Source organism: Apium graveolens, chromosome 10 (assembly GCF_009905375.1).
Source record: "Apium graveolens cultivar Ventura chromosome 10, ASM990537v1, whole genome shotgun sequence".
Taxonomy (NCBI): Eukaryota; Viridiplantae; Streptophyta; class Magnoliopsida; order Apiales; family Apiaceae; genus Apium; species Apium graveolens.
This window is the reverse complement of record NC_133656.1, coordinates 188,134,198-188,161,229: the sequence shown is the minus strand read 5'-3', so window position 1 is coordinate 188,161,229 and position 27,032 is coordinate 188,134,198. Positions and strand designations below refer to the sequence as shown.

At 36.0% G+C, this 27,032-nt stretch overlaps 4 protein-coding genes across 6 annotated transcripts; 2 read left to right on the top strand and 2 right to left on the bottom strand.

The window, feature by feature from the left end:
• Positions 1-748: 748 nt before the first annotated feature.
• Positions 749-8,534, bottom strand: LOC141690276 (fe-S cluster assembly factor HCF101, chloroplastic). 2 transcript variants are annotated; one of them, XM_074494975.1, is made up of 16 exons: positions 8,390-8,534; positions 8,158-8,298; positions 6,773-6,900; positions 6,644-6,694; positions 6,137-6,292; positions 5,556-5,699; positions 5,319-5,461; positions 4,639-4,708; positions 4,283-4,378; positions 4,016-4,105; positions 3,717-3,770; positions 3,134-3,257; positions 2,738-2,862; positions 1,999-2,121; positions 1,230-1,298; positions 749-1,114 (listed from the first exon to the last, which is right to left on the bottom strand). In XM_074494975.1, the coding sequence occupies exons 1-15, from the start codon at positions 8,460-8,462 to the stop codon at positions 1,230-1,232; spliced, it is 1,587 nt and encodes a 528-aa protein (XP_074351076.1). In that variant the 5' UTR covers positions 8,463-8,534; the 3' UTR covers positions 749-1,114. The 2 variants fall into 2 exon arrangements, with proteins under 2 accessions (XP_074351076.1, XP_074351077.1); XM_074494976.1 differs by lacking the exons at positions 8,158-8,298; positions 8,390-8,534 and having other exon boundaries at positions 6,564-6,694.
• Positions 8,535-9,071: 537 nt separating this feature from the next.
• On the bottom strand, positions 9,072-16,242 carry LOC141689024 (VIN3-like protein 1). 2 transcript variants are annotated; one of them, XM_074493182.1, is made up of 4 exons: positions 16,122-16,242; positions 11,311-15,629; positions 10,699-11,009; positions 9,072-10,579 (listed from the first exon to the last, which is right to left on the bottom strand). In XM_074493182.1, the coding sequence occupies exons 2-4, from the start codon at positions 11,958-11,960 to the stop codon at positions 9,399-9,401; spliced, it is 2,142 nt and encodes a 713-aa protein (XP_074349283.1). In that variant the 5' UTR covers positions 11,961-15,629; positions 16,122-16,242; the 3' UTR covers positions 9,072-9,398. The 2 variants fall into 2 exon arrangements, with proteins under 2 accessions (XP_074349283.1, XP_074349281.1); XM_074493180.1 differs by lacking the exon at positions 16,122-16,242 and having other exon boundaries at positions 11,311-16,097.
• A 2,156-nt stretch (positions 16,243-18,398) lies between these two features.
• LOC141691470 (uncharacterized) lies at positions 18,399-19,016 on the top strand. Its single transcript, XM_074496209.1, has one exon. The coding sequence runs from the start codon at positions 18,399-18,401 to the stop codon at positions 19,014-19,016; it is 618 nt and encodes a 205-aa protein (XP_074352310.1).
• Positions 19,017-21,927: 2,911 nt separating this feature from the next.
• Positions 21,928-22,287, top strand: LOC141691469 (secreted RxLR effector protein 161-like). The gene has a single exon (XM_074496208.1). It carries the CDS (start codon positions 21,928-21,930, stop codon positions 22,285-22,287), a length of 360 nt encoding a protein of 119 aa, XP_074352309.1.
• Positions 22,288-27,032: the final 4,745 nt, after the last annotated feature.

Below are 27,032 nucleotides of genomic sequence, written 5' to 3'. Positions count from 1 at the left end.
ATAGGACGGTTCCTGTTCACATTTATTTTGACCTTAACCACTGAACACATTTTTAGGTGAATTTATTAATTGTGTTCTTGTAAAGTTTATAATTGTCAGGTTTCGTGTAGTAGATGAGTTGGGCTGTGGAGTATTTGTTAGTCCAATGCCATGGATTCACACCATCTAGACTTGCGTAATGCACGCATTCTTGTCTCTGCGGATTCTCAAACTCTCTAGTACTTGAACTCTCGACTTTTTGTCAATGCAAGAGTGTGATAATGTTCGAGTAATGATTCATATAAAGTTTTAATGAGTATAAGAGTATTTTATGTGATTATTCGAGCAAATTTACATATTCTTAGTCACCCTTCTGCAGATTGTGTAATTTTATAGAAAGAATTTATGTAGAAAGTTTAGTTTAACCTCCACAAGTCTTTTGAAAGTGAGATTGTGTCACTTTGAACAGTTTTCCCTCTTATGCAGCTGCCTTGCTTCCGAGTTTTTAAATGGGAACGAAGTAAATGATTAGAAAGTAAAGTACTTTCATCTCATTTTTGAAGTGAAAGTGTTGGAGTGAAAATTTGTTAAATTTACATTTATTAACACTTGTTTTCACTTTTTTTAACAAACTCGGGAGCACCATTACGAAGGAAAATGAAACTACTTTACTTACATTTTACTTGTTTTCTTCCTTATTAAAGTGATCATGAAATGATAATCTTTCTTCTCACAATTTGATGATTAAAAGATAGGCTGTTCCCAAGAATAGTCCAGAAAAAGGCAGTGTCTAAATTTTACTTCATGTGAACATATGAGATTTACAACTTTATGGTTTATACAAAAGCTCAAAAGGCTAGCATGAATGATGAGCTTTCTAGTTTGGACAAAACCAAAATAATAATATGAGCACACGGCTCTCCCTAACCAATGATACTATGAAAACATCGAACTATACGAATTCACCTAAGTGGATTTTTCCGACGAAAGCTTTACGAATTTCCTGCTAGGTGGAAAAACTTTAGGACCTTGCGGCAGACCCAGCTGTGATTTCATTAATGTTTGATAGAAAAATGCAGTGTAGAAGCGTCCGTCCCATCTGTAAATGTCATGCTGTATTTACTACAATCTATACCTGTTGAAAGGTAAACGTTTATAGAAATTGCAAAGTGTAATGATCTTCATAAGTAAAGAATGCAAGGCATTTGTTAGATTCATAACGTAGCCCAGATGTTCAAATGAGCTTTCACCTATGCTGGAATCGGTTCAGGAGCATCAACTAAACGCTCCATTGTTTGAAGCTGATCATATGGAGCAATCTGCATCAATTTGACAGAAATAGTTGGAACTAGTAGGTACAAATATATAAAGTAATGGTACTGGATATAAAGCATTGATGTTATTCATCACCAATCGCCTTGTTTAGTATCGAAGTCCATTAGAAACTCAATCTTTAGCAGGTATACATGCACATACAACTGTACAAGTCTTTAATAATTAGCACACTAACTTAACAAAATGAAATTTAACACACTACTTGGCAAAAACAATAATTAAAGAACATAGTGAAAACACAAAGTTCCCCTAATTATTAATATAATGTAACTTGTCCAGTACTAAGAAAGATTTGGTTTGACCTAAGCATCATTTTACTGCTCGAGGAATTTCAAATTACAACCTAACTTTCTTTTAAATTCAAGTTCAATTAGCAAGTTCATAGAATTTAGTACCACATATGGGTGTATGTAACATGGCTCTAGCCTCTATTAGGTCAATCTGATGAAGATGGTATTGAGGTTCTAGCTTCAAATTTGAGGGTAGTCAGTAACGCTTAAAAATGTCAAATAGCTTCACTAGGTGAATCTATTTTAAGATAGTATAAGTTGAATCTGCACTATGAGTTTGTCTGTCAATGTGAAGTTTGTAGTTCCAAATTAGTTATAAGTGTCAAGTGTTCAAAGCTAATTAATCTTTGCAAAAGATGTATACACATGGAGGGCAAATCTAGTCATAATGAACCTGACTGAATCCGTCTGGCCATGTTATTGATACAGCATAGTTTCCCATTGGCCGAATTTCCTCAGGTTCAATGTCTTCTGGAACATCATTATACTGCAATTTCTGCTCACCAGTCCATTCATCCTATTGAGAAATAAAATTAGAAAGTATCCATTTGAACTACATAAAATATTAAAACAAGTTGTATGTTCAACAACTTGAATAATGATGATGATGGACTTTAACTTGCCAAGAGCCCTCCCTTTCTAAGAAGTAACATTGATTGCTTTACAAAATAAAGACAGAAATTATGAATGTTTTTCTTCTTTCCATTATTAATTAAAGTTATAGTGATGATATTGTGCTAAAGTTTCAAAGTATGATGATCTTTCAAAAGTCATTAAAAATTAATTACTGGGGACTGAGATGTATACTTGACTATATATAATAATTAAAAGATTGAAAAAAGGGAGTCAATCAAAGAAGTACTTCTATTTACATTTAATCTTTGAATTCGAAATTTTCCCTGTTAAATTCCGGAAATGTATTATCTTTTTAGTCATACTACAAAGTTACTCTGTCCTAAACATTGCATTATATATCTTGTATTTGGCATGTTGGATGCTAAGACAAACAAGCTATGTCATACATAGGTTTAACCATTAATCTAAAGATGGGTAGTATACCATCAATAGAATAAAGTACATGCCACACTTTTATAGCAGATGATAACCTGCAATCAAGAAAATAATGTACATACCACACTTTGGGCAGATCTGTCGTTCCGTCTTACAGTAGCAGGATTCAGAAGGAACACTTCATTTGAATCAGGTAATTTTACCATGATTGCCCTGATAGTAGCATCATATGTAACGGCTGTTGACACTGGGGACAAGAATATAAGGTTTCATCAGGAAAACATCAAACATCAAAGCAGTGACAGTGTGGAATACCAGCTGAACTTTGGCAACCTGAATCTGGATTGCAGTAAACATGTTTTGAAATTTAATCTTCCCCTGTTTCCTTGGCATTTAAGATAACTTCCGATTCTAAAACGACTTGAAACAGTGTGGATATTTTCTGACACAATGGCCTTTATACAATACATCATGCATTGGGAATTCAATACTGGAATGTCGAGCATAGATTATCTCACCTTGTTGGCGAATCTTAGCACACTGTTGCACCACACAAACTCCTAGGTTTTGGAATGTATCCGCAACCTCCCCTTGAGGATCAGATACTACTTCAGGAATCCCACTGTCTCCGGAAGCAGAAAGCTGTTAAAACGGATTGTATTCAATTTTCATGTGAAGTTAATATCAGTTACTAGTTGAAATTGCATGTAGAACATGTCCTTAAGTTCAAAATGGATAAGCATGTTTCATTATATTCTCTCGAAGGAACTATTAGCTCTACCTAAAAACACCAAAATAATACTGATTTTTTAGATTGCAGCACAACTTCATCAGAGGACAATCACTTTTTAGGATAATTATAAAGACATAAACCTGGTCAGTACTTACAGATATTACTAACAGAAACAGAAATACAGAATCTACATTTGGGGATAGTAACTTACACACTTAGTAAACTAAACATAAATGAAACAATGACAATTGGACAAAAAAAATTATCATGAGAAAGTAACTGGAAAGAATAATAAATCAGACTATTCTACTAAAACTAGATAGATGTTAATACAAGACAGAGAAATGAAATAAGAAGATAGAACTCACAGTTGGTCTTATAGGTAGGTCAAAGAGATGGGGGATCCCGAATTGCTGGACAACCTGCAGAGAGAAAAGTATCAGGTAACTTCCACATCTTTGGACATGCACGTGGCAAACTATATTTCCCCGTTTAAAGCTTTTCTTATTTCACTTTCCACTTCAACTAGTCAGGGATTTCTTTTAGCTTCCTTGAACATATTTATAGTTTTAAGGTTTGAAATTACTTCATAGTCGATATAACTTTTAGTCCATCTGGAAAGGGAGAAAAATAATGTTATAACAGCAACAATGTAATATTATCTTGCCTGAGAGCCTGATCCTCTTCCAAATGGGTAAAAGCGTTTTCCATCAGCATCAAAGTGGCACATGTTTTCAACTACTGCGATGCATGGGACCTGTAGATCCAAGCATATGGAGAGTATTTAGTATTCAGTGACAAAATAATTTTTCTGCATATACCTAGTAACTCAGAAAAATGTTCCTCTCATCTCAACTTTGATAATGTAGTGTTGTCACTGGACTGCAAGTTGCAAGTCACCTCAAAGAAAATGGTAGGTAATATACAAACAAACCTTAAGCTTAGAAAACATCCGAACTCCTTTAGCAACATCAATAAATGCTAGCTTCTGGGGAGTGGTGACAATAACAGCGGCGCTTAATGGAGCCACCTGGAGATTGTATTTATCCCTCATTAGGATCAGAAGTTACTGACTTCAGAAAGTTCAAGGAAAAAAAACAGGAAGCTAGTGAAAATAGCTGCTTGTTGTAAAGACCAAGAATTTCAAGAACAATTGTTGGAAAATGAGGTTATTCGAATTTGATATACATTACAATTAGATTCAAAGTATATCTTAAAGGTAAAAATTCTCCAATTGAAATGCTCTTGCAAAGAACTGAATATAAGCAGGGTCACAAGGAAGTGCATTACCTGGCATAAGGTAAGCTGAATATCACCAGTTCCTGGAGGCATGTCGATGATAAGGTAGTCCAACTCTCCCCTTCAATTTCAATTTCAGATTATATGAAACAAACTAACAAGTATATCTATATATTTATTCCAAGAAATGTAGTGATTTTCTCCCAATGTGTCAATACAAACGGTTGCTAAGAGACTTTCACTTTTTTCAATCAGATGGAATTGATTTGGGAAATCATCAAAGAAACAGGAAAAGTGTGCATATACACACATAAAAATAGTGTGCATTATGCCAATGCATTGAAGATTAGATATAAAAAGAATTCAGGAATTCTTTTTATACGAAGTTACTAATATTAAACAAGTAACAAAATATGTTAGTGATTTTATTGTAAAGAAATTAAAATTGTAGAAGACAAAATATCTCTCCAGCTTTACTTATCCCAAAATTTTAAGGTACTCCCAACCAGAATTGATGGTGTAATGAGATAAAAAAAATATATTGACTATTTTTTCTTAAAATCACTCGTTCAACTTCGTCATCTAGACTTATTTTAAGCTATCATTAAACAATTTCATAAATTGTATCTGACAAAAGGATTCCAGAGATATCCAAGGCAAAAGGATTCCAGAAATATCCAAGGAAATGGAATAAGTTAGGGGAATCTATTTTGAAAGGAAGCATGCCATACCATTCAGTAGTAGTTAGTAATTGGTTTATAACACCGGAAACCATTGGTCCTCGCATAATTGCACGCCCCTTTCCAGCAAATCCAAAAGAAACTAACTTGACTCCCAGGTATTCTGTAGGAATAATTGTTTGCTTCTCGGGGTTCTAAGGAATGCATTTTGAAAGATTTCACATTCTATGGATCCAGTAATTGCAGGGAAAAAACAATACTACTTTAAACTTCAAATCAAAAGGTTACCATCTCAAGTATCCGGTTTTCAGGGGAGACCATTGTTGGTAGACTTGGGCCATAAACATCAGCATCAAATATACCAACTCTCGCACCCATACCAGCCAAAGTGTATGCTAGGTTTACAGCTACAGTTGATTTTCCAACTCCTCCCTGTGTATCAGTAAGATAAGTATCTCATGAATTCTAAAGTTAGAAGTTGTATAATATTTCAGTAAGCATGATATAGCGAATTAAAATATAAATGAAACTGGTGAGTATCTTCCCATGATAAGTATTTATAAACTTGGAAGTTCAATAACATGTCTCCAAGCAATATAGGTCATTAACTTCAAATTAAAATGGAACCAGATAAGTACCTCTTTTTCCCTTATTGTGTTATTAGTTTGTCCTACAAGGTTCGATTGAACTTAAGTAATGAGTGTGAACCCTGTTTATCACACTACGATATGTGCTTCTTATGACAAAAAAAACAGTAGTAAAAAAGGAACCGTGGATGATATTAAGCATCGGCTGCTGATGACCGATAACTAATACTTAATAATACCTGATACATCCAATACCTGCAAACAAAGAATGAAAGTTTTTACCTTGCAACTTGAAACTGCCACTATATTTGATATTTTTTGCAGTCCCATGGGAAGCTGATCAGCATAAACAGGTCTAGCTGGTTGGGCTGACATTGTAACATTGACCTTTTTAACCCAGGGAAGTGCTGCTACCACCTCATTAGCCTGCTGTTCGAACTACAAAGGTGGAAATAGAGTAATTGGAAACTTGCAATTTGTACAACATCTTAGAAGAACTCAAAATGAGATAAAACTTCATGAAAGACTTTGTATCTATCAAATAAAAAAATAAATGTTTTTTAAAATGAATCTGAAAGCTGAATTAGTTAATCAGCTACATATAACATAGCAAAAAGGACACTTATTCAAATTTTAGATATAGTATTCATTATTGACTAGACATAGAATCTTTTAAAGAACGCAAAGCCCTACTCTGAAGGCAACTCACTTTAACCATAAATTGAAAGACAAAATTCACACTAAAAGCATAGATGAGCTCTTCAAATAATGGTATTGTGATTGATTTACCACGTCCTTGATTGGACATGCTGGTGTAGTGAGCTCTAACCGAAACGAAACCTGAGATAGAAAGTTGCATGAGATCATAAAACTTTACATATAGGTCATGGAACACATCACACCCATGTTCTAGACCACCTCTCCTGAAGCTTCATCAACAGAGAGATCCTTCACAAAACCACATGAGACAATGTCAGTTTGAAAATCTGGATCAATTATCTGAGACAAGGCACTCAGCACATCTTTATCCGCTGTTTGAGTTGATGCTGCAGAAAGAAGCAACACTAAGTGAGTGTCCGCAAATGAAGAAGTAGAATATATATACAAGAAAGTTGTTCTACTTATAGCATATAAAAACAAGACTTAAGAAAGACGGAGAGAACACTTCAAGGATGTTAAGGATAGCAGAAAGTTTTGCAATTTGACCACAGTGAGAAAAAATGTTAGTAGTTTGAGCAGTGCCCACTAATTTCTATTAGGTTAATTTGTATCTTGATTATTTGATAAGAAAATAAACTTAGCAGGAAAAAAATGCAAGGTAGAGGTAAAACTGAATAGAACAAAAAACAAAATGACTGTTAAACACGTTCTGCTGAAGATGTCATGGACAAAACCTAAATATAAGTACAGAACCAAGTGCTGAAAGGTAAACTGTGAGAATTTTTTTATGTTAAATATAAATGATCCAATTGAGCTCCTGTACTAACATTGTATGATTCATTTAGTTGGAAAGAATGAAATTAGGTGAGAAAAAAAATGAAATTTGTACTATCACACATCGGTTGTTCAAGGGGAAGAGTGCTAGTTAATAAGTGTGAGGGAAGTATTAATCGTACGAGCTAAGCTCTCGGGTTTAAAATAGACCTAGTAGCAGACAACCCATTTCTCTCTCCATTAAAATCATACAAATTTAGCCAGAGCTTAACCACACAAATCGGGGGACGAAAGTGTCACTCCCACTTCTAATCATTTTCTTCGCGAAAGTCATAATAACAAATTTGTACTCCTTCCAATTTTTCACACTTCCTTCTTACATCTTTGATTTCAGATTTAGTTTTTCAGTCCAAACTTCCTTATTCCATTCTTTAAAACCAGACGGATCATTAAGATTTTATGAGAGTTATCTGCAAGAGTTAGCCTAACAGATACCCCTTATCTCCCCTTGTTAATGATAAAAACTAGAGGGTTCAAGACTCGCTACAGACATGTGTGAGTTAACATTTCAATTTCTGAAATTGACCATTACAAATATTTTTTAGGAGAGTTGATAATTTAACAGTACCACTTACGACATACATAGACTGCCACCACAAATTTGCAAGACATTACAAATTAATGAATTTAAGCTAGTTACTCAGGTGATCATGCATCTCATAATTAAATTTACACATTTTAAATAAAATGATGGCACATGAACTTGACTAATCAAATAAAAAAGTTACAAAACATAGAAAACCAAAAATAAAAAACAACAGCCTTAAGCTAAACACAAAGTAACCAGCAACTGAACTAAACTAACTAACCTTGAACAGTAGAGGCAGCAACAACAACACTAGCAGAACCTGCGCGACTACAAGACAAAGAACTCGATGTTCTTACATGATGCTTATGCAACTTAACTGCGTTATTAGTACTAAACGAAACAAATGGTTCACTTGTACTAGCTGCAAGAAGTTCATCAAATCATTAACAATGTGTACATAAAGATAAAAACATAAGTAGAGTTAAGAAACATGCAAGTAAAGAAAGAAAGACCTTTAGTTGAAAATGATTTGCAGACATGAAAAGAGAGATGAACTGAAGTGGGTGCTTCAACAATTCTCATCATTGACACACAGTGATGAGAGTGTTTATCCACCTCTCATATTTGTTATAGATTTACCAACTTTATTTAAATCTTAGGTGCAACGACGCCGTTTCACTTCCTCTTTCCCCCTTTTTCTTCTTTTTTTTTTGTATATTTTTTCATGTTTTAATAATATTTATTTTTCCTTTGTCTAAAATTTGTCCTACAACCCAAGTAGTATCGTGTCCTCCGTTTAAATTGTGATACTTGGAAAAAAAACTCAAAACTTATATATTACTTCCTTTATACTATCATTTTCTATATTACTAAGATTTTTTAAAAGCAGACGCAAAGCAAATTTAACAGGTTACAATTTCAATTGACATAATATTTAAATCCTGCAGAATAGCAAGCAAGCATCAACAAGTTGCTCATTTCAATGTATTAATTTGAAACGATCATCTCAAAAACTTGTCATACAGAGCCTCTACCAAAATGGAACATAAACCGGAAATGCACCAGCAATGTTTCCGGAGTTACCTGAATAACCTCAACTGACAAACTTTAATCAGAAATCATCATATCAAAGCTTCTCAGAAAAGCAATTCTGAGCTTCATTTAAACATTGGAAATATGGTAGGAAAACCAAGGGACAATAAGGCTTATATAAAGGCAGTAAATACCAACAATGTCTTATCGATGTTTCCCCATCGATGCAAATGCAACAAATTGAAATTAACCAGAAGTAAAATCCATCCCTAAGCATTGTCCGGGGACGTTGAATTTGAAATGAAAGGAGTAACAATGAAACTCCAAGTCTAGAACAACAATAAAAGGGCTACTTCTATGCTAGGATATCCTAGATGCCCCTGGTAACATGAATTGCCTGTGCAAATAACAGGCAGACTGATCAACGGAAGTTTGAAGGGGGTGACAAATGGATTTTTACGTCTAAGTAGTCCTCCACTCACTCTGAATTTAGTGCCACAGCTTACTACAGAAACCATTTCTACGCTTTTTGCTGGATACGACATCTGAAAAGGAATCGAGCAACTGTCCTGCCAAGCTACTTGGATCATCGACAAGAGTTTGAATAAAGGTATTCACAACTCTACGTTCCTGCTCAGTTGATCTTAAACTATACCATGTCAACAGTTTTAACCTGAATTCTGATTTAATATGACCCTCACATTCTAGCCAGCGTATTATCTTAACACAGTACTCAAAATTCTCGCCCAAAGAACCCGATCCGTTGTGAATTGCACAAGGCGATCCATTAACGAGAGTGCTATCACAATCATGTGACTCTTCATTTGCAGTAGCAGCCCTCTTCTTGTTCATTTTTCCTTTGGAGTCCACGGTTGTAACGTCCCCATTGGGTTTATGGCTCCAATTTTGTGAGTCTCCACTACCATTAGATTTCTCTACGTCATTTCTCTGGTTATCATGTGAGACCTGGTCATCAACTGCCTCAACCCTTCCCAAAGTGATGACATTATCTTCATCTCTGGGCTCAACTGGAGGGATTAGATCTTCATTTAAATCAGGCACTGAAGCAATATTTAGATCAAGCTCACATGAGACACGTTGTGTCTGATCTGGGACATGCTGAGGGTTAGGCTCTTCAACTCCAAGGAAATTTTGTAATCTCTCACCAGGAAGCTCATTGAGACAGCCCTGCTCTTGAGATGATGCAATCTGCAATATCTTCCCAAGGTCACGGACCTGAAAGCCAGAATTAGATTCCGCCTCTGCTCCAGTCTTGCACTCGGTGCCCACATTCGTATCTGCTACAACTGGAAAATTCTCTTTCATATTATTCACTGCAACTGAGCTGGGAGTCTTTCGAATAACCTCCACACTCTTGGTGAAACACTTTGCCTCCGAGTGTCCCATGTCACCAGCTTCTGTAAAGGATACTACTCGAAAAGAATATTCCGTGCAAGGAAGCAAATTTGAAATTAAAACCCTCCTCTGAGATTTTGGAAAGACACAGGCGGGCTCCGCTGAGTGTGTCTCTTCTCTAGTCTTACAATACCAAATTTTGTAGCCCTTGATATCTTCTAAAGAAGATGTAGACATCTCGATCAACAAAACTACAACTGAAGTAGACAATATTTTTTCAAACAGGACTTTGCAAGCTGCTGGCAGTGAACCCTCTGAAGGACAAAAGACGGGATAAGAAAATTAAAAGGGTGAGACGGGGGTTTAATGTGATCAATCAAGGGATGTAATACAAAAAAAATGAAATAAATAAAGGTATAACCTGATAGCCTACCTCTACAATTCGGATCTGCGCTTAAAGATGCAGCCAACCATTCATCAGCCTTCTCAATTGCAGTAGAGCAAAGGGCATGCACATCACCAGCAACAGAGAGTCTGCTAACAATGCATCTAGCCATCTTAGTTGAAACGCCACTCGCTGGACCCAATTCAGTATCGAGTTTCGCCTTAATGCTGGCTACAATATCATGGAGTTCTTTGAACCTAGAAGTCCCATCTAAGAGCCTATAGCTTATGCTTATCCTGAAATAGAGTACATCAACACGTCGAGCATCCTTAGCTATAAGAAGCTGCTTCTTCCAACAACTGCCACAGTAAAAGCTGATTACTATTCATATAGACAGTTTCTTTTTTGCAGCGCTATCGTAATTGAACCAATTAGACTATTAAATACCATATACTGACCAAAGTTGTTTTCCTGCAAAGAAGTCGTACATAAAATTTTCTAACAAGAGACAATTCACTTTTCCAAAAATGCTCATGTTTAGAATGATTTATAAATAGAAGACAAGCAAATGTAAGGAGGCAAAGAAGCATATAACCATAATAGAGCACATTTATAATTCAGTACAAGTATAGTTAGACGCAACTTAAAGAAGAAGCTTACCCTAGTATTCCTGAAACTTTGCCGCAAGAAGCACAGCAGTAGCTCCCATCTAGCTTCATCAATAGCCCGAGATCAACAACCCCCACCTTTCTCTGTTGGACGGCACACTCAATGTGGCAAGATAAGCCACACGAGTCTCCTTTACTAGATTCAGATGAACATTCCAGCCAAAGACTTGGATCTTTGTTGTCATCAAATGAATGACAGATACAGCATGAGCACCTCTTGCAGAATGCTTCATCAGATAAAGTAGCTCTGCATGCAGGATTTTGACAAATCAACGAAGTCGAACGTTTAGCAGCACACTTCTCTGTAGCCTCAGGAAATCGAGAGGGATTCTTAGGTTTTCTGGATTGCTTCCTAGAAGGCTGACCATTAGGAGCAGATAATGGTTTTTTCACTTCCTGATTCTTTGTAGTTTTTTTACTCGCCTTAGAACCTTGGTCAGGCATTTTGCACACTGACAAAGCAGAGTTCTGCTTTTCCTTTTCCAAGCAATTATAAAGAAGATCCTTCTCTTGACCCAATTTCAAAGACACTTGAAGAGGTTCTGCACTTCTGGATCCATCATCTGAGAGTCCAATTTTCTCTGGAGTGCTTTGCACACTAGAAGAAAGACTTTGAACACCTGAAACTAAAATAAAACTCATAACATGTAAAAAGGTGAGAAGCCAGTTGGAATTGGCTCATCTATTTGAGAAAACTGTCCTCTTACTTTGGTGTTCGAAGCAACTACAGATTAATCATTCAGAAACTTTAACTGTAAGATGACGATCTGGCAAATGTCAAATGATTGCTTTGTTGTTCATACATTAGCCTAGAATTCTTGTCATCACATTTTTCTACCAAAATTTTCTATTTCTATTTATTCTTTACAAAATCAAAAGTAGCATAAGTAGATCATCTCAAAATGTACACAGAACAGAGGTTCAGGGTCAAAGGTAAACTATCCTTCACTTATTATTATTATTATCATTATTAAATATCAGTATAGGATTATGATAAGGGTCAGCTAAAGTGAATATAATAAAGTGATAACGGTAATTGCTGAAGGTGAAGTGGAAAGAAGTTACAATTATCAGAATTAGCAAAAAACTCAGAAAGCACGGATGCAGTAACATATAAAAGGTAGGGCATCACAGGGTGTCAGAATTAAGTTTGTTTTTATAAATAATAGCAGGTAAATTAATCATGTAAATGCTAATGCTCCCGTTACCAGATCTGCATAACAAACAGTATTCGCAATCTGATTTGACAGTTTGCTGAATTCTCAGAAACCAAATGTTGCATTTCACCTACGCGGCAACTAAAATTTATGATCTAATCTTCTATAACTATAAGAAAAGATTAAAACAAGTAGTACAACCACTATTAGACATATACATTTTGTAAATGTATTTGCATCAAGATTTTACTTATGTTGAACAAATGAACATAAAGAGAGTAGTTAAGAACATAATAAGCTATATTCTAAATTAAAAATAAAAAATATTATATCATCTGAACAAAGCGAAAGGGGAATAAATTTCATCAGCAATCTACATGATCAGATCTGTGTATCATAAAGAACTCAACATACATTAAGAGATCTGTCCTCAACCAAGAAAAATTGATAAACAAATATTACCAAGAAATATGCTCAAAACGAAACAGCCGTACAATTGGAACTTTTTTCACCATTAACGAGTCAAAGAGATCAATTCACCCAGATGAATTTGAGAAAAAGAAAGGAAAAATACCCGGAGGAACCATTGCCATAGTACAGAGCTTAGAGATTGTAAAATATGCGGCGCTAGGTATTGAGAAATTCCTCTAGAACTCGGACTTCGTAGGTTGAATTTATATTATGCAAATAGTGCAATACTTGGGCATATTTAGAAATTTTTGTATATAGAATCCCATCATATAAATTTATGGATTGCATAAAATTCTCCAAATTGGGCTATACGTCATGATGGATAGTTTTACATTTAGGGCCTCGAGTTTATGGATCCACATGTAAAAGCCTCATACTCGGTCTTTTGACAATAATCGGCACTTGTGAAAATGAAGTTCACAAAGTGACTTCTTCAAATTGGATAAAGATGCAATGTTTGATAGAATAACCAAGAATTCAGAAACTGACATACTCTTATTTCTTTCACACAGAAATAAAAAGTTACTATACAAATTTGTCTTGTAACTTATCTACTTTAAGGATGGGCGAAAATCAGTTGTAAAAAGCTAATAACATTAAGGATAACAAAACCTAATACCAAGTTGCATTATAAATCCAGAATGTTAAATACCAACTAATAAGATTTTGCTAAAAGTCCAAAAATAATTAGTACAAGTGCATCTAGTCAAGGACAACATCACAACAGTAATTTATAAGGCATCTCTTAGGCTTACACAAACCAAAGTACAAAACAAAAGCAAAGTGGAACACATAACGAAAAATCAACAGGATTATCTTATAAGTAACATGTAAGTTGAAAAATGTATGTATTTTCCAACTTATAAGCTACTTATATGGAAATAACAGTCCAAAGTCTCTGGCAGATAATCTCAGGGTTATCCAGCTTAAACATGTGACAAACCCAATGGGGAGTAATCTAAGACCGCTAGGAGAAGGGTGGCGCAATCCATCTCTAAAACCCTTGTACAGTTAAACCTCTTTAAAGTAATAGGGTCGGGACCAAGAAAAAATATTACTTTAGCGAGTTTATTACTTTACCGGGAGTAAAATACACTGTGTCCATTATGTCGGGACCGGGAAAAAATATTATTTTAGCGAGGTTATTACTTTATCGATTATTACTTCATCGAAGTTTAACTGCACGTGCATATTACTATTTAAGCTTTCATTGTCGTGTTTGCACGCAGTCAATGTAATGACTTCAAAAGATAAGATCAAATTTACTGGCTGCAGCCTGGTTCTTCGTAAAAAATCTGGTAAATTGATATACCAGTAGTCTATATTATTACTTTTTGAACTCCATAAGCATATAAAGGAATGCATTTGAAGTGTATATAACATAACATTGCTTCTGGATGAGAAGTTTAGACAATAAATTTTGTCATAATCTACGCAATGAACAAGTTCATTAAAAGAAGAAGATTTATTTTGTTTTTATTCCCTTAAAAACCAATAAAAGCAAGTATTGCAAGGAAAAGAATATAACAACTAACAATATCAGTGAAGCTCAAGCTAAATATGCTAAACAAAATTGACAGCGGTTACTGAAACAAAGTAAAACCATGACAATTAGTGCCTTGCAAGTCCCAGATTGTTATTGACTTAAACAGAAGAAGATAATCTGATGAATGTTGATGGTTGAATATAAGTGGTCGTCACATTTCCAAAAGTAACTCCGACACAACATGAAGTGGGCAAGGGTATTGCTGCACAATTCTTCATTCAATAGGAAGAAACATCTAAAAGAAACATGTTAAAGAATAAGGGGATCATGAATTGTCCACTTTATTTTCATGATAAGGCCAAGTACATAGGATTTTTTTTCTTGTAGTATACTGAAGACCTAAGCACTCCAAATGGTGCGTCAATCTCAAAAGCTTCCATTTTAATTTTCAGAATCCGATGTGGGGAAAAGAATCTCAAGTCAAGGAGGTAGCACGGTAGGAAATCAGTCCCTGGCATCCATGCGTGAAACATAGATATGCCCTTTCACTATTGCACAACTATATTTAGCAAGTACAGGGCATGCCATACACGGAGATCTCAAAACGGAGGTCTCGGATATCAATTTGTCTTACCATGAATAAAATGCCATCAATTGTCACAACCACCACATTCCCCTTACTACCATACAGAACTTATCTGTTCATCTATTATAGTGAGAATAAACAAAAGATTCTTAACCTTATATTAATATATTCCATATAAGGATCCAGATTACTTACCATCAAAACCGCATGTCATATATATCCATAAAATGTCACAGTGTCGTAGCCCCATACATTATAATAATACAGCTGTATAAATGATTAAATTACACATTGAAACTCATGTCTAAGATCAATAAACTAATTCATTACATTTACACATAAAGCATCTCAAGGCATAACAGAGCTCTCAATTTGTTACAAGGCAATTCCAAACACATTCAAACATGCACTAAAAAATGACCAAGATACCATCAAATATCCTCTTCTTTCTCGAAAATAATCATGTTTGGCACAAAGTCGCCATTACTTTCGAAAAGAGAGGGTCTCCTCAATTAAGATGCTATATTTTCAATTTTCACAAAAGCTCAGCTCAAATTCCGAAGCTCATTCCCTTACTCTCAAGTCTTAATCGCAAATATTATAAATCCGTCCTACCATTTATCAACATCATCAATTCAGACAAACATAGAAAACCACATTCCCCATATATCCATACACTACTAATTCTCACAAATAAATTATTGATCTTGCATTAATTACATTCCCTATAAGAAACAAACATTACTTCCTCCCAACATCACACACATGAACAACACATCGTAGCACCATACATTGTACTAATACAATTACAATTTCGACTAAAACCATCAATAATCATTTCTCCGATGAAAATGCAACCCATTTCATCACACAATTAACACATCAATGCAAAAAATTTATACGCGATTTTATGGAGAAATTAAAGTGTAAACACAGACAATATACAGTTATACACCAACACAGAGCTTAAAAAACAAATTAACAGATCTGGGCAGGCATAAAAAAAAGTTAATAACCCATTTAGCAGCATAAAATATAGACACAAATACAAGTACCTCCTATACATACAAATAAAAATACAAGAAAAGAAGTTAAGATAATACCTGTAAGTAATGTGAAAGGAAAGCAGTTGAATTTAGGGGTACTATATATAGTAACATACAATATACATATGTGTAAGTATGTGTTTGAGGAGACGGGGTAGTCTGAAATCTGGTATATGCTAATGGGTTTTGGTGGGTATGAATTTGGTACGCTAAGTTGAGATGAAAATAAGAGAGGAGTGGATCGCACGCGCTGGTGAAGCGTGTGGGGGGGGGGTTGGTTGGGGTAGAGTGTAAAAAACAGAAAAAGTACATGGAAATAAATCAGAGGAGTGTTTGGTTGGATGTTATCATAGGACGATAGACTTGTCAAAACTAGGGTAGGGTGGCTTGATAAGATATGGAGTATATATATATATTGTTTGTACCAACTCTCTGGGGGCTTGTACTTACTTTTTCAGAAAATAATATCTTGATTTTTTATCACATTCATAATTGATCAAAGTATTCATTTGATTCATTATGAAACAGATATATATATATATATCTGCTGGTTGCTACATGATAAAAGTATTCATTTGAATATGTGTTTTAGAGCCTGATGTTGCAGGCTTGTTGCTAGGGCCACCATTTGTCCAAGTTTACTATTTGTACATAATGGTGGGATGAAGGGTAATGAAATAATCCCATCTTACGAACGATATAATATAAGATCAAGTGATTTAAAAGAAAATTTTAAATAACCAATTACTCGTAACATATTATCAGAATTTTGTTTTAATTATTTAGCAATATGACAGGACAAAGACGAGTTAGCAACTAATATATATTAATGTTAAGACGGTATTGTTTGAATTTGCATGTGGTGGAATTGGGGGCCGAAAAGATGTGGTATATATATGTTAGGTTTGTGGACTAGGACTTGGGGATGTTGTGATAAAGAAAAGTCAAAGAAAGAGAATAGAAAAGAATTGCCGTGAATTTGCACCATTGCCTATCTTTTAGCGCAGCTAAGCCTAAGAAGGGGAGTATTCAAAATAGATGCATCATGCAAGTCAACGTATGTAGTTAGTTTCCCCACATGAGTTTTCAAAGGATTATCGGCTGGACAATGCCTGAGAGACTCGGAAATTTAATCTACGGGGATAAATACAGACAGCAGGCAGAACATAACTACAGTCCTGTGATTTCAGAGCACAGGTCTAAGAAGGAACTTGGATTCGAGTCATCTATTCCTCATTTGTTTAATTTAATATTGATATATTTGTTATTATATACCGTGTTTTAAAATATTTGAATAAAAAATAAAGTGATTGTCAAAGCGTATCGAGAAAGTCTCTCAAATCTTACCAAGGAAGACTTGTAAAGCTTATCGAGAAAGACTTGTAAAACTTATCAACGAAGTTTTGTAATACTTAATGAAGAAGATTTGAATAGCTTACTTAGTAAGCCTTGTAAATCAACTACTATAAATAGCTCATTTAGCTAATGAAATACAACACAACTTTCTCTTCATCTTCTATTCTCCTATACTTCCTCTACATTAAACATAATTAATATTTTCAGTTAAGGTTTATAACACGTTATCAGCACGAGTCTCTGCCCACTAAAACTTTATTCTCGAAAGAGCTACGACTTATTCTGACCCACGAGTCCCTATCAACTAAAACTATTTCATAAAAGAGGTACGTTTTCTTTTCCTCATTTTCTTCTAAATATTATTACATATTTATGTTACTGATTGAAATCTATAAAGATGGTTATGCCGTCAAGTAATACTACTATAAAGATGGCGCTGCCGTCAAGTAATAATCAAAAATTTTCTGGCCGGCTATGCCGTCGTAACTTTTGTATAAAGTTATTATTTCAACTTGCCTGTTTAAATATTATGTGACATATTATATCTTATTTAAAATCTATTCAGAATGACGAATCTTGCAAAATTAGAGTTTGTTGCCTTGGATGTTTCCAGAAATAATTATTTGTCATGGGTCCTTGATGCGGAATTACACCTTAGTGCTAATGGCCTAAAAATATACTATTGACCCGGAAAAGATCCCAACTGTTGAACAAAATGCAAAAGCGATTACCTTTCTTAGGCATCACATCCACGAAGATCTAAAATCTGAATACCTCACTATCAAAAATCCACTCACCCTTTGGAATAATCTCAAGGATAGACTTGATCACCAAAAACTTGTTCACTTGCCATCTGCCCGATATGACTGAATTAATTTGAGGTTACAAGATTTCAAATCTGTAGCTGAATATAATTCTGCTCTTTTCAAGATAAGCTCAAAATTAATTTTATGTGGTAAAAATATTACTGATACTGAAATGATTGAAAAGACCCTCTCAACCTTTCACCCCAACACTATGATCCTGTCTCAACAATATAGGGAGCGTAATTTTCAGAAATATGGCGAGCTGATATCTCTCCTTCTTGTGGCTGAAAAGAATAATGAGTTGATACTGAAAAATCATCAGATACGTCCCACAGGCTCTGCCCAGTTACCTGAAGTACATAACACGTCATTCCTGAAGAATGAATGTGGGAAAGGGCATAGAGGAGGACGGGGTTATGGACGAAACCGTGGACGTGGAAATTTTTGTGGTCGGTTTCACAATCAGTATCATTCTGGCCACCTGAAGTGGCAACGTGATGGTTACAACTCTGGCCACCAGAAATGGCAACGTGAAGTGCCAAATAAAAGAAAGGCGCCCCAAGAAGGAGAGAACCGATGCATCTGTCATAGGTGCGGATCTGAGGGGCACTGGCAACGTACTTGTCGCACACCCAAACATCTTGTTGATCTCTACGAGTCATCCAAAAGGAATAATGGAAAGAGAGTAGAAACCAACTTCGTTAATTATAATCTAGTTAATGAACCAGTCAATAAGGCCTCAAATGAAATAGACGCTGCTGCTAATCTTTATTATGGTTTAGACGACTAGACTTCATATGTATTGTCATGCTTTACTTATTTTCTTTGTGTTTTACTTATGTACTCATTTTATGTACTTGTTTCATGTTGTTGTTCTATGTACTCGGTTTGTTTTTAATAAAGTTGTTTTTCGTTTATATATGTATAGAGATGGAAGATATATGCATTGTTGACTGCGCAACTACACACACTATTTTACAGAGTCAGAAATACTTCTCACAGTTGACTAAAACCAACTCACATGTCTGGACGGTATCGGGTACATCAAATATAATAGAAGGTTTTGGGAAAGCTAGCTTTCTTCTACCAAATAAGACACACATACACATACAAGAGGCTCTATACTCTAGCAAGTCAACTAGAAACCTACTGAGTTTTAAAGATATCCGTCTTAACGGGTTTCACGTTGAAACTATTAATGAGAATGAAAAAGAATACCTTCTCATCACCTCAAACACCGTTGACAATAAAAGGGTCCTAGAAAAATTCCACTCGGTTTCTTCAGGATTATATGTTACAATACGAGTTCTTGAATCTCATAGTGTCAACATCCCCAAAGTCATAGACCCAAAACTATTTTCCCTTTGGCACGAAAGACTCGGTCATCCAGGAGTATCTATGATGCGTCGTATCATTGAAAATTCTGTGGGACATCCTCTTAAAACTCAAAAGATAATATCCCAAGATGAACTTCATTGTTCAGCATGTTCCTTAGAAAAACTTATTGTCCGACCATCCCCAGTTAAGCTTCAAACCGAGTCCCCGAAATTCTTAGAAAGAATTCAAGGTGACATTTGTGGTCCTATACATCCATCTTTTGGCCCATTTAGGTACTTTATGGTTTTAATTGATGCGTCAACTCGATGGTCTCATGTATGTCTACTTACAACCCGAAATACAGCCTTTGCCAAATTACTTGCCCAAATAATTAAACTCCGAGCTCAATTTCCTGACCATCTCATTAAATCAATCCGACTAGATAATGCTGCTGAATTTACATCTGCAACTTTTAATGAATATTGTATGTCAGTAGGAATCTCAGTCGAACACCCGGTGGCTCACGTACATACACAAAATGGTTTAGCAGAATCCTTAATTAAAAGACTTCAACTTATTGCCCGTCCCTTACTCCTAAAGGCAAAGTTACTTATATGTGTTTGGGGTCATGCAATACTTCATGCTGCAAATATAATTAGAATAAGGCCTTCTGTTTACCACAAACAATCCCCTCAAGAATTAGTTCTTGGTCAAGTACCTAATATATCTCATTTAAAAGTATTTGGTTGTGCTGTGTATGTTCCTATATCACCACCACAAAGAAATAAAATGGGACCTCAAAGAAGAATTGGTATATATGTTGGTTTTGATTCTCCATCTATTATAAGATATCTGGAACCATTAACTGGTGATGTTTTTACTGCTCGCTATTCTGATTGTCATTTTGATGAAACCATGTTCCCTAAATTAGGGGGAGATAATGATTTGCATAAATTAAATTCCGAAATATCATGGAATGCATCAGGATTAAATTCTATTGATTCACGTACTAATCAATGTGAATCTGAAGTTCAAAGAATTATTTATATGCAAAATATTGCTAATCAAATGCCGGATGCCTTTAGTGACTCTAGACATATTATAAGGTCACATATACCTGCTGTTAATGCTCCGGCACGAGTTGAAATCCCTACTAGGAAATCAATTCCTGGAGAATTGATTAGTGATTCAAAGCCACGCCAGAAGCGTGGTAGACCTATTGGTGCAAAAGATATTGTACCACGAAAACAGAAATTGATTGGAATTGCCCCAGAAGTGGCAAAAGTTTCAGAAAATACCCCAGAAGTGGTATTTCCTACTGAAGAGGTTCAAGCCCCTGAAGTGGCTGTAACAAAACTCCCAGACGTGGGATTGCCTCCAGAAGAGAATGTTGCCCCAGAAGTGGCACATGCCCCAGAAGTGGCACATGCCCCAGAAGTGGCAAATGCTTCCACGGAAGCAAAGGTACCTGAAAATTATGAGATTTCAATGAATTATGTCCATAACGCAAAATTACTGGATCGTGGGAGTATTGAGGTTGATGATGTATATGCTTTTTCCGTGGCATCTGATATTATTATGAACTCCGATCCTGAACCACAAAGTGTGGAAGAGTGTCGACACCGAGATGATTGGCCAAAATGGAAAATTGCGATTCAAGAAGAATTGCAATCATTATGCAAGAGAAGTGTATTTAGACCTGCAGTCCAAACGCCAGCTGGTGTAGTCCCTGTCGGGAATAGATGGGTGTTTATATGAAAACGAAATGAAAGGAATGAAATTGTGAGATATAAGGCCCGACTAGTAGCCCAGGGATTCTCTCAAAGACCTGGTTTTGATTACCAGGAAACATACTCTCCTGTGATGGATGAAGTTACTTTTCATTTTCTAATGGGTATGGCTTGTATGGAAAAACTGGAAACACGTTTGATGGACGTTGTGACAGCATACCTATATGGATCACTTGATAGTGATATTTATATGAAAATTTCTGAAGGGTTAAATATTGAGGATACTAAGCCTCGACATTTATATTCTGTTAAATTACAACGATCATTGTATGGTTTGAAACAATCTGGTCGTATGTGGTACAACAGGCTTAGTGAGTACTTATTGAATGATGGATATGTTAATAATCAAGTGTGTCCTTGTATTTTTATTAAACAATCATCAACTGGTTTTGTTATTATTGCTGTATATGTGGATGATTTGAATATTATCGGTACTACTGAAGATATTACTAATGTTGCTAACTATTTGAAAAATGAGTTTGAAATAAAAGATCTTGGAAGGACAAGATTTTGTTTAGGTATACAGGTGGAGCACTTATCTTCAGGAATATTTGTTCATCAATCAAACTACACTGAAAAGATTCTTGATCGTACATGGACAAAGCTCATCCACTAACCACACCAATGGCTGTTCGATCACTCGAGGTTGAAAAAGATCATTTCCGTCCTAGAAAACAAGATGAAGAGACTCTTGGACCTGAAGTTCCATATCTCAGTGCAATTGGCGCTCTCATGTATCTTGCAAACAACACACGACCTGATATTGCATTTGCAGTGAACTTGTTGGCAAGATTTAGTTCTGACCCTACTAAAAGGCATTGGGATGGAATAAAACATATATTCAGATATCTTCGAAGGACAATCGATCTTGGACTATTCTTCCCAAACAATTCAAGATCACGGCTAGTTGGATATGCAGATGTTGGATACATGTCAGATCCTCATTTTGGGTGATCACAAACAGGTTACCTATTTATATATTGTGATACTGCTATCTCTTGGAAGTCTACAAAACAGACTATGGCCGCAACTTCATCAAACCACGCAGAGTTACTAGCAATTCATGAAGCAAGCAGAGAATGTATTTGGCTAAGGTCGGTCATTCAACATATTCGAAATCATGTGAATTATCAAGTATTTCAGACAGTCCTACAGTTTTATTCGAGGATAACTCGGCCTGCATCAAACAACTTAAGGAAGGATATATTAAAGGGGATCGAACAAAACACATATTGCCAAAATTCTTCTACACTCATGAACTTCAAGAAAATGGTGATATTGATATTCAACAAGTTCACTCATGCGATAATCTGGCGGATATATTTACAAAGTCACTACCTACATCAACATTTGAGAAGCTAAGAAATAATATGGGTATGCGGAGGTTAAAAAGTTTGCTACATCAAAATATCAAAATGTGAGACATTTTATTCAGGGGGAGGCTGTACTCTTTTTCCTTAGTCAAGGTTTTTATCCCACTGGATATTTCCTTGCAAGGTTTTAACGAGGCAGTCAATCTTTGCAATAACTCGCATTTGACAATCAAGGGGGAGTGTTAAAATATTTGAATAAAAAATAAAGTGATTGTCAAAGCGTATCGAGGAAGTCTCTCAAATCTTACCAAGGAAGACTTGTAAAGCTTATCGAGGAAGACTTGTAAAGCTTATCGAGGAAGTTTTGTAATACTTAATGAAGAAGATTTGAATAGCTTACTTAGTAAGCCTTGTAAACCAACTACTATAAATAGCTCATTTAGCTAATGAAATACAACACAACTTTCTCTCCATCTTCTATTCTCCTATACTTCCTCTACATTAAACATAACTAATATTTTCAGTCAAGGTTTATAACACCGTGGACATCCCGTCACATATACTGCTATAAATGTTTGTTGTCAAACGGGTCATTCTTACACAGTGAAACAATCAATCCCTATGTAGGCAAATTTTGCATCTAAAGGAGGCCCAACAAAATTTTGATTAGAGTCCAGATGAACAGGACTAGACCAGCCCAAAACTTTAGTCCCATTCTTGAAACATATTCATAAATAATTAGTGGCTCTGTAATCTATATAAGCACACAATGACACTTCTAGTCGTCGACTCCTGAGAAGTGAGAATACTTAACAGTAGCTTGATGAGTACATTGCACAATGGACTATCTTTCATGAAGCTGCACAATGATCATCTAACTCAATCATGCTCCTCTTTTTATTTTTATTTTTTTAAAAAACAATGTGCTCACTATACCTTAATTCAAAACTTATGAGTTATGGCTCTTCTTATCACATGAAATAATCAATTTTTATGAATGCATGAAGTACATTTGGTAGTATATATGAGTGATTCCTTAAGCAGGAAAACAAAATTGGTTCATGCTAATTATTGTTAGCGAGTGGGGGACTCAAGAGTTAAGATAAGCCTTGCACATATTAGAATAAACTAGAACTTGTCTTTTGTCTCTGCCTGTGCACATGTCAGATATGATTTGTTTAATGTCGTGGTTTCTACTAAGATTCATTCTGAAATTGCTGAAAAGGAGGCCCAGTATAAGGCTATTATTTTGTTTAATCTCTTTGGCATCCCCTCTGCACTGTTAGCTAGGAGACGGGGCTCAAGCACCTGCTGAGAAAATAAAATAGCTTATCAATTCATCTTTCATATTAGTATAGAAATGGTCTGCAGAAGGCACAGGAACCAAATTTCCCAACTATGATCTATTTGATTCTGTGTTACAGCTTGTTTTGTTGACTACTTGGGGTATGTTACTGTATAAACTATGTTATAATATTGAAAGATACAGAGAGAATAAGATTTGCTGGTATGGAAAACTAAGCAATCGAATTGATCTTGTCAACATTACAGAGGAAGAATAAATATGCAAAAGAGAACTAATGAGCTCAAACCAGGCAATCATGTCCTAGTTTAACTCCACCTTATTTGCTTACACTCCTAAACACACACAATAATCAGCTGGCCAAATCTCACAAACAGATATGTTTAATTTTTCATAAACTAAATGAAGTAAATAAAAAGAATATGTTTAGATTAAAAATTAATCCCAACATACTCCCCCTTAATCTAAACATGAGCTTCTTAACTCCCAGCAAGGCTCTCATCTTCTCAAATTTTGCAGCTGTCATCGCTTTTGTCAAAATGTCAGCACGTTGCTCATTAGTGCTAACATGTTTTATAATAATCAAACCCTTTTCAACACAATCACGGATGAAGTGATATCTCAAGTCGATGTGTTTGCTTCTCCCATGAAATACTGGATTTCGAGCTAGATCAATAGCTGATCTATTGTCGATATACAACGTAACTGGACCTGGTCTTATGTCTGCAACACAGCTCGGAACTCGTTGAAGCCAGATAGCTTGGCATGCAGCCGCAGTGGCAGCCATGAACTCTGCCTCACACGAGGACAAAGCAACACAACGTTGTTTTTATGATACCCATGTAACTAAATTCTCATCGAGATAAAACGCCATCCCACATGTACTCTTTCTATCATCCAAGCTCCCTGCTAGATCGCTATCTGAGAATCCATTCAAAATATAGTTTCCCTGCCCTTTGGTATACACCAAGCCATAGCGTATCGTTCCCTTGACATAGCGACAAATTCTTTTTACTACATTCAGATGTAACTCAGTTGGTCTCTCCATATAACGACTGACTGTGCCAACTGCATATGCAATATCCGGGTGTGTGTGCACTAGGTATCGCAGCCCGCCAACTAAGCTCTTATATTGGGTCGAATTCACTGCTTCACCAGTTTTATCCGATTGAATCTGTAGATTACGATCCATAGGGAACTTAACAGCGTTACATTCTGCTAGGCCTGCCTTCTCAAGAACTTTCTTAGCATAACTTGATTGCTTGATTTGAATAAACTCATTGCTTTGAGTTACCTCCAGGCCTAGGTAATAAGATAACTTGCCCATGTCAGACATGTCAAATTCTCTACTCATTTCCCCCTTAAATTTGACAATGTGTGATATACTCATGCCTGTAATGATTAAGTCGTCGACATAAACACCAACGACCAAAGAATCAGTACCATATTTCTTTGTGTAAACAACATGTTCGAAAGGACATTTGGCAAAACCCAGTTGCAAAAGATACTGATTGAGACGTGAATACCAAGCCCGAGGGGCTTGACGTAACCCATATAAAGCTTTGAGGAGCCTGTATACCTTATCTTCGTCCCCTTTTTTGATAAAACCTTTTGGCTGACACACATAGACCTCTTCAAGTAAGACACCATTTAAGAATGCTGATTTGACGTCGAGGTGATGTACCTCCCAGTCATTTTTAGCTGCTAGTGCCATGATTAACCAAACTGTTTCTAGCCTTGTCACGGGAGCGAAAAACTCATCATAATCCACACCTTGGCGCTGCACGTATCCCTTTGCTACAAGGCGCGCCTTGTGTTTAGTTACCTCACCATTCTGATCATTTTTCACTTTGAACACCCATTTTAAGGCAATACCTTTGTGTCCTTTTGGCAGTGTAGTGAGCTCCCATGTTTTATTTTTCTCAATAGAGCTTATTTCTTTTTCCATTGCTTCTTTCCAGACAACATATGCAATTGCTTGTTCAAAGCAGACAGGTTCATCAATTCCCATCAGAAACAGTTCCTCTTCGAGTTCCACTTCTGTTGAATCAACATAAACATCAGCAAGTGATCGAAATCTTCTTGGCTACTCACTGAGATCACTGGTGGTACTGGACTCCATATCTATACTCTCTTTTGTCGAATTAGGCATGGACACAGGTGTCTGCGGAGTTGTTGGCTCTTCTGCAAAATTCTGCACTTGATCACCTGAGCATTCTGGTGTGTCACCCTCGATATCCCACTGATTTGTTGAAATACTTGTAGCATTTTTATCAGTGTCCCAACTCCAACCTTTGCTTTCATCGAAAACTACATCTCTACTTATGTGCACACTGCCAGAACTTGGATCGAATAACCTATAAGCTTTTATCCCTGGTTCTCGACCAAGATGAACAAGTTTCATACTTCTGTTGTCAAGCTTCTTTGTGCATGGAGCAGGCACTTTCATGTAAGCTATACAGCCAAAGATTTTTAGGTAGCTCACACTCGGTTTTCTCTCGAACCAAGCCTCATACGGTGTGACCTGAGACATCGATCGAGTTGGCAATTTGTTGAGAACATAAACAACATAGCATACAGCCTCTCCCCAGTATTTTGTTGGCATGTTTCGTTCATTCAACATACTTCTAGCCATGGTAGCAACTGTGCGATTACAGCGCTCTACGACCCCGTTTTGTTATGGTGTGTAGGGTGCTGTGAATTGTCTCATTATTCCGTGATCATCACAAAATGCCTGGAAGTCCTTGGAGCAAAACTCACCCCCACGATCCGTTCTCAACACCTGAATACCCTGCTTTCCACCATTCTAGACAAGCAACTTAAATTTCATGAAGCATGTTAGTGCCTCATCTTTTGTTTTGAGTATATAGACCCACATCATACGTGTATAATCATCGACTAATAACATGAAATAACGGTTGCCCGCTGGAGTAGAAGGGGACAAATGTCCACATAAATCTGAATGAATCAACTCCAATTTAGTTTTCACAATTAAATTTGCTTGAGATGGAAATGGCTTACGAGTTTGCTTAGACATGAGACACCCGTTGCAAATTTCACCTGGTTGGTTGATGAAGGGAAGC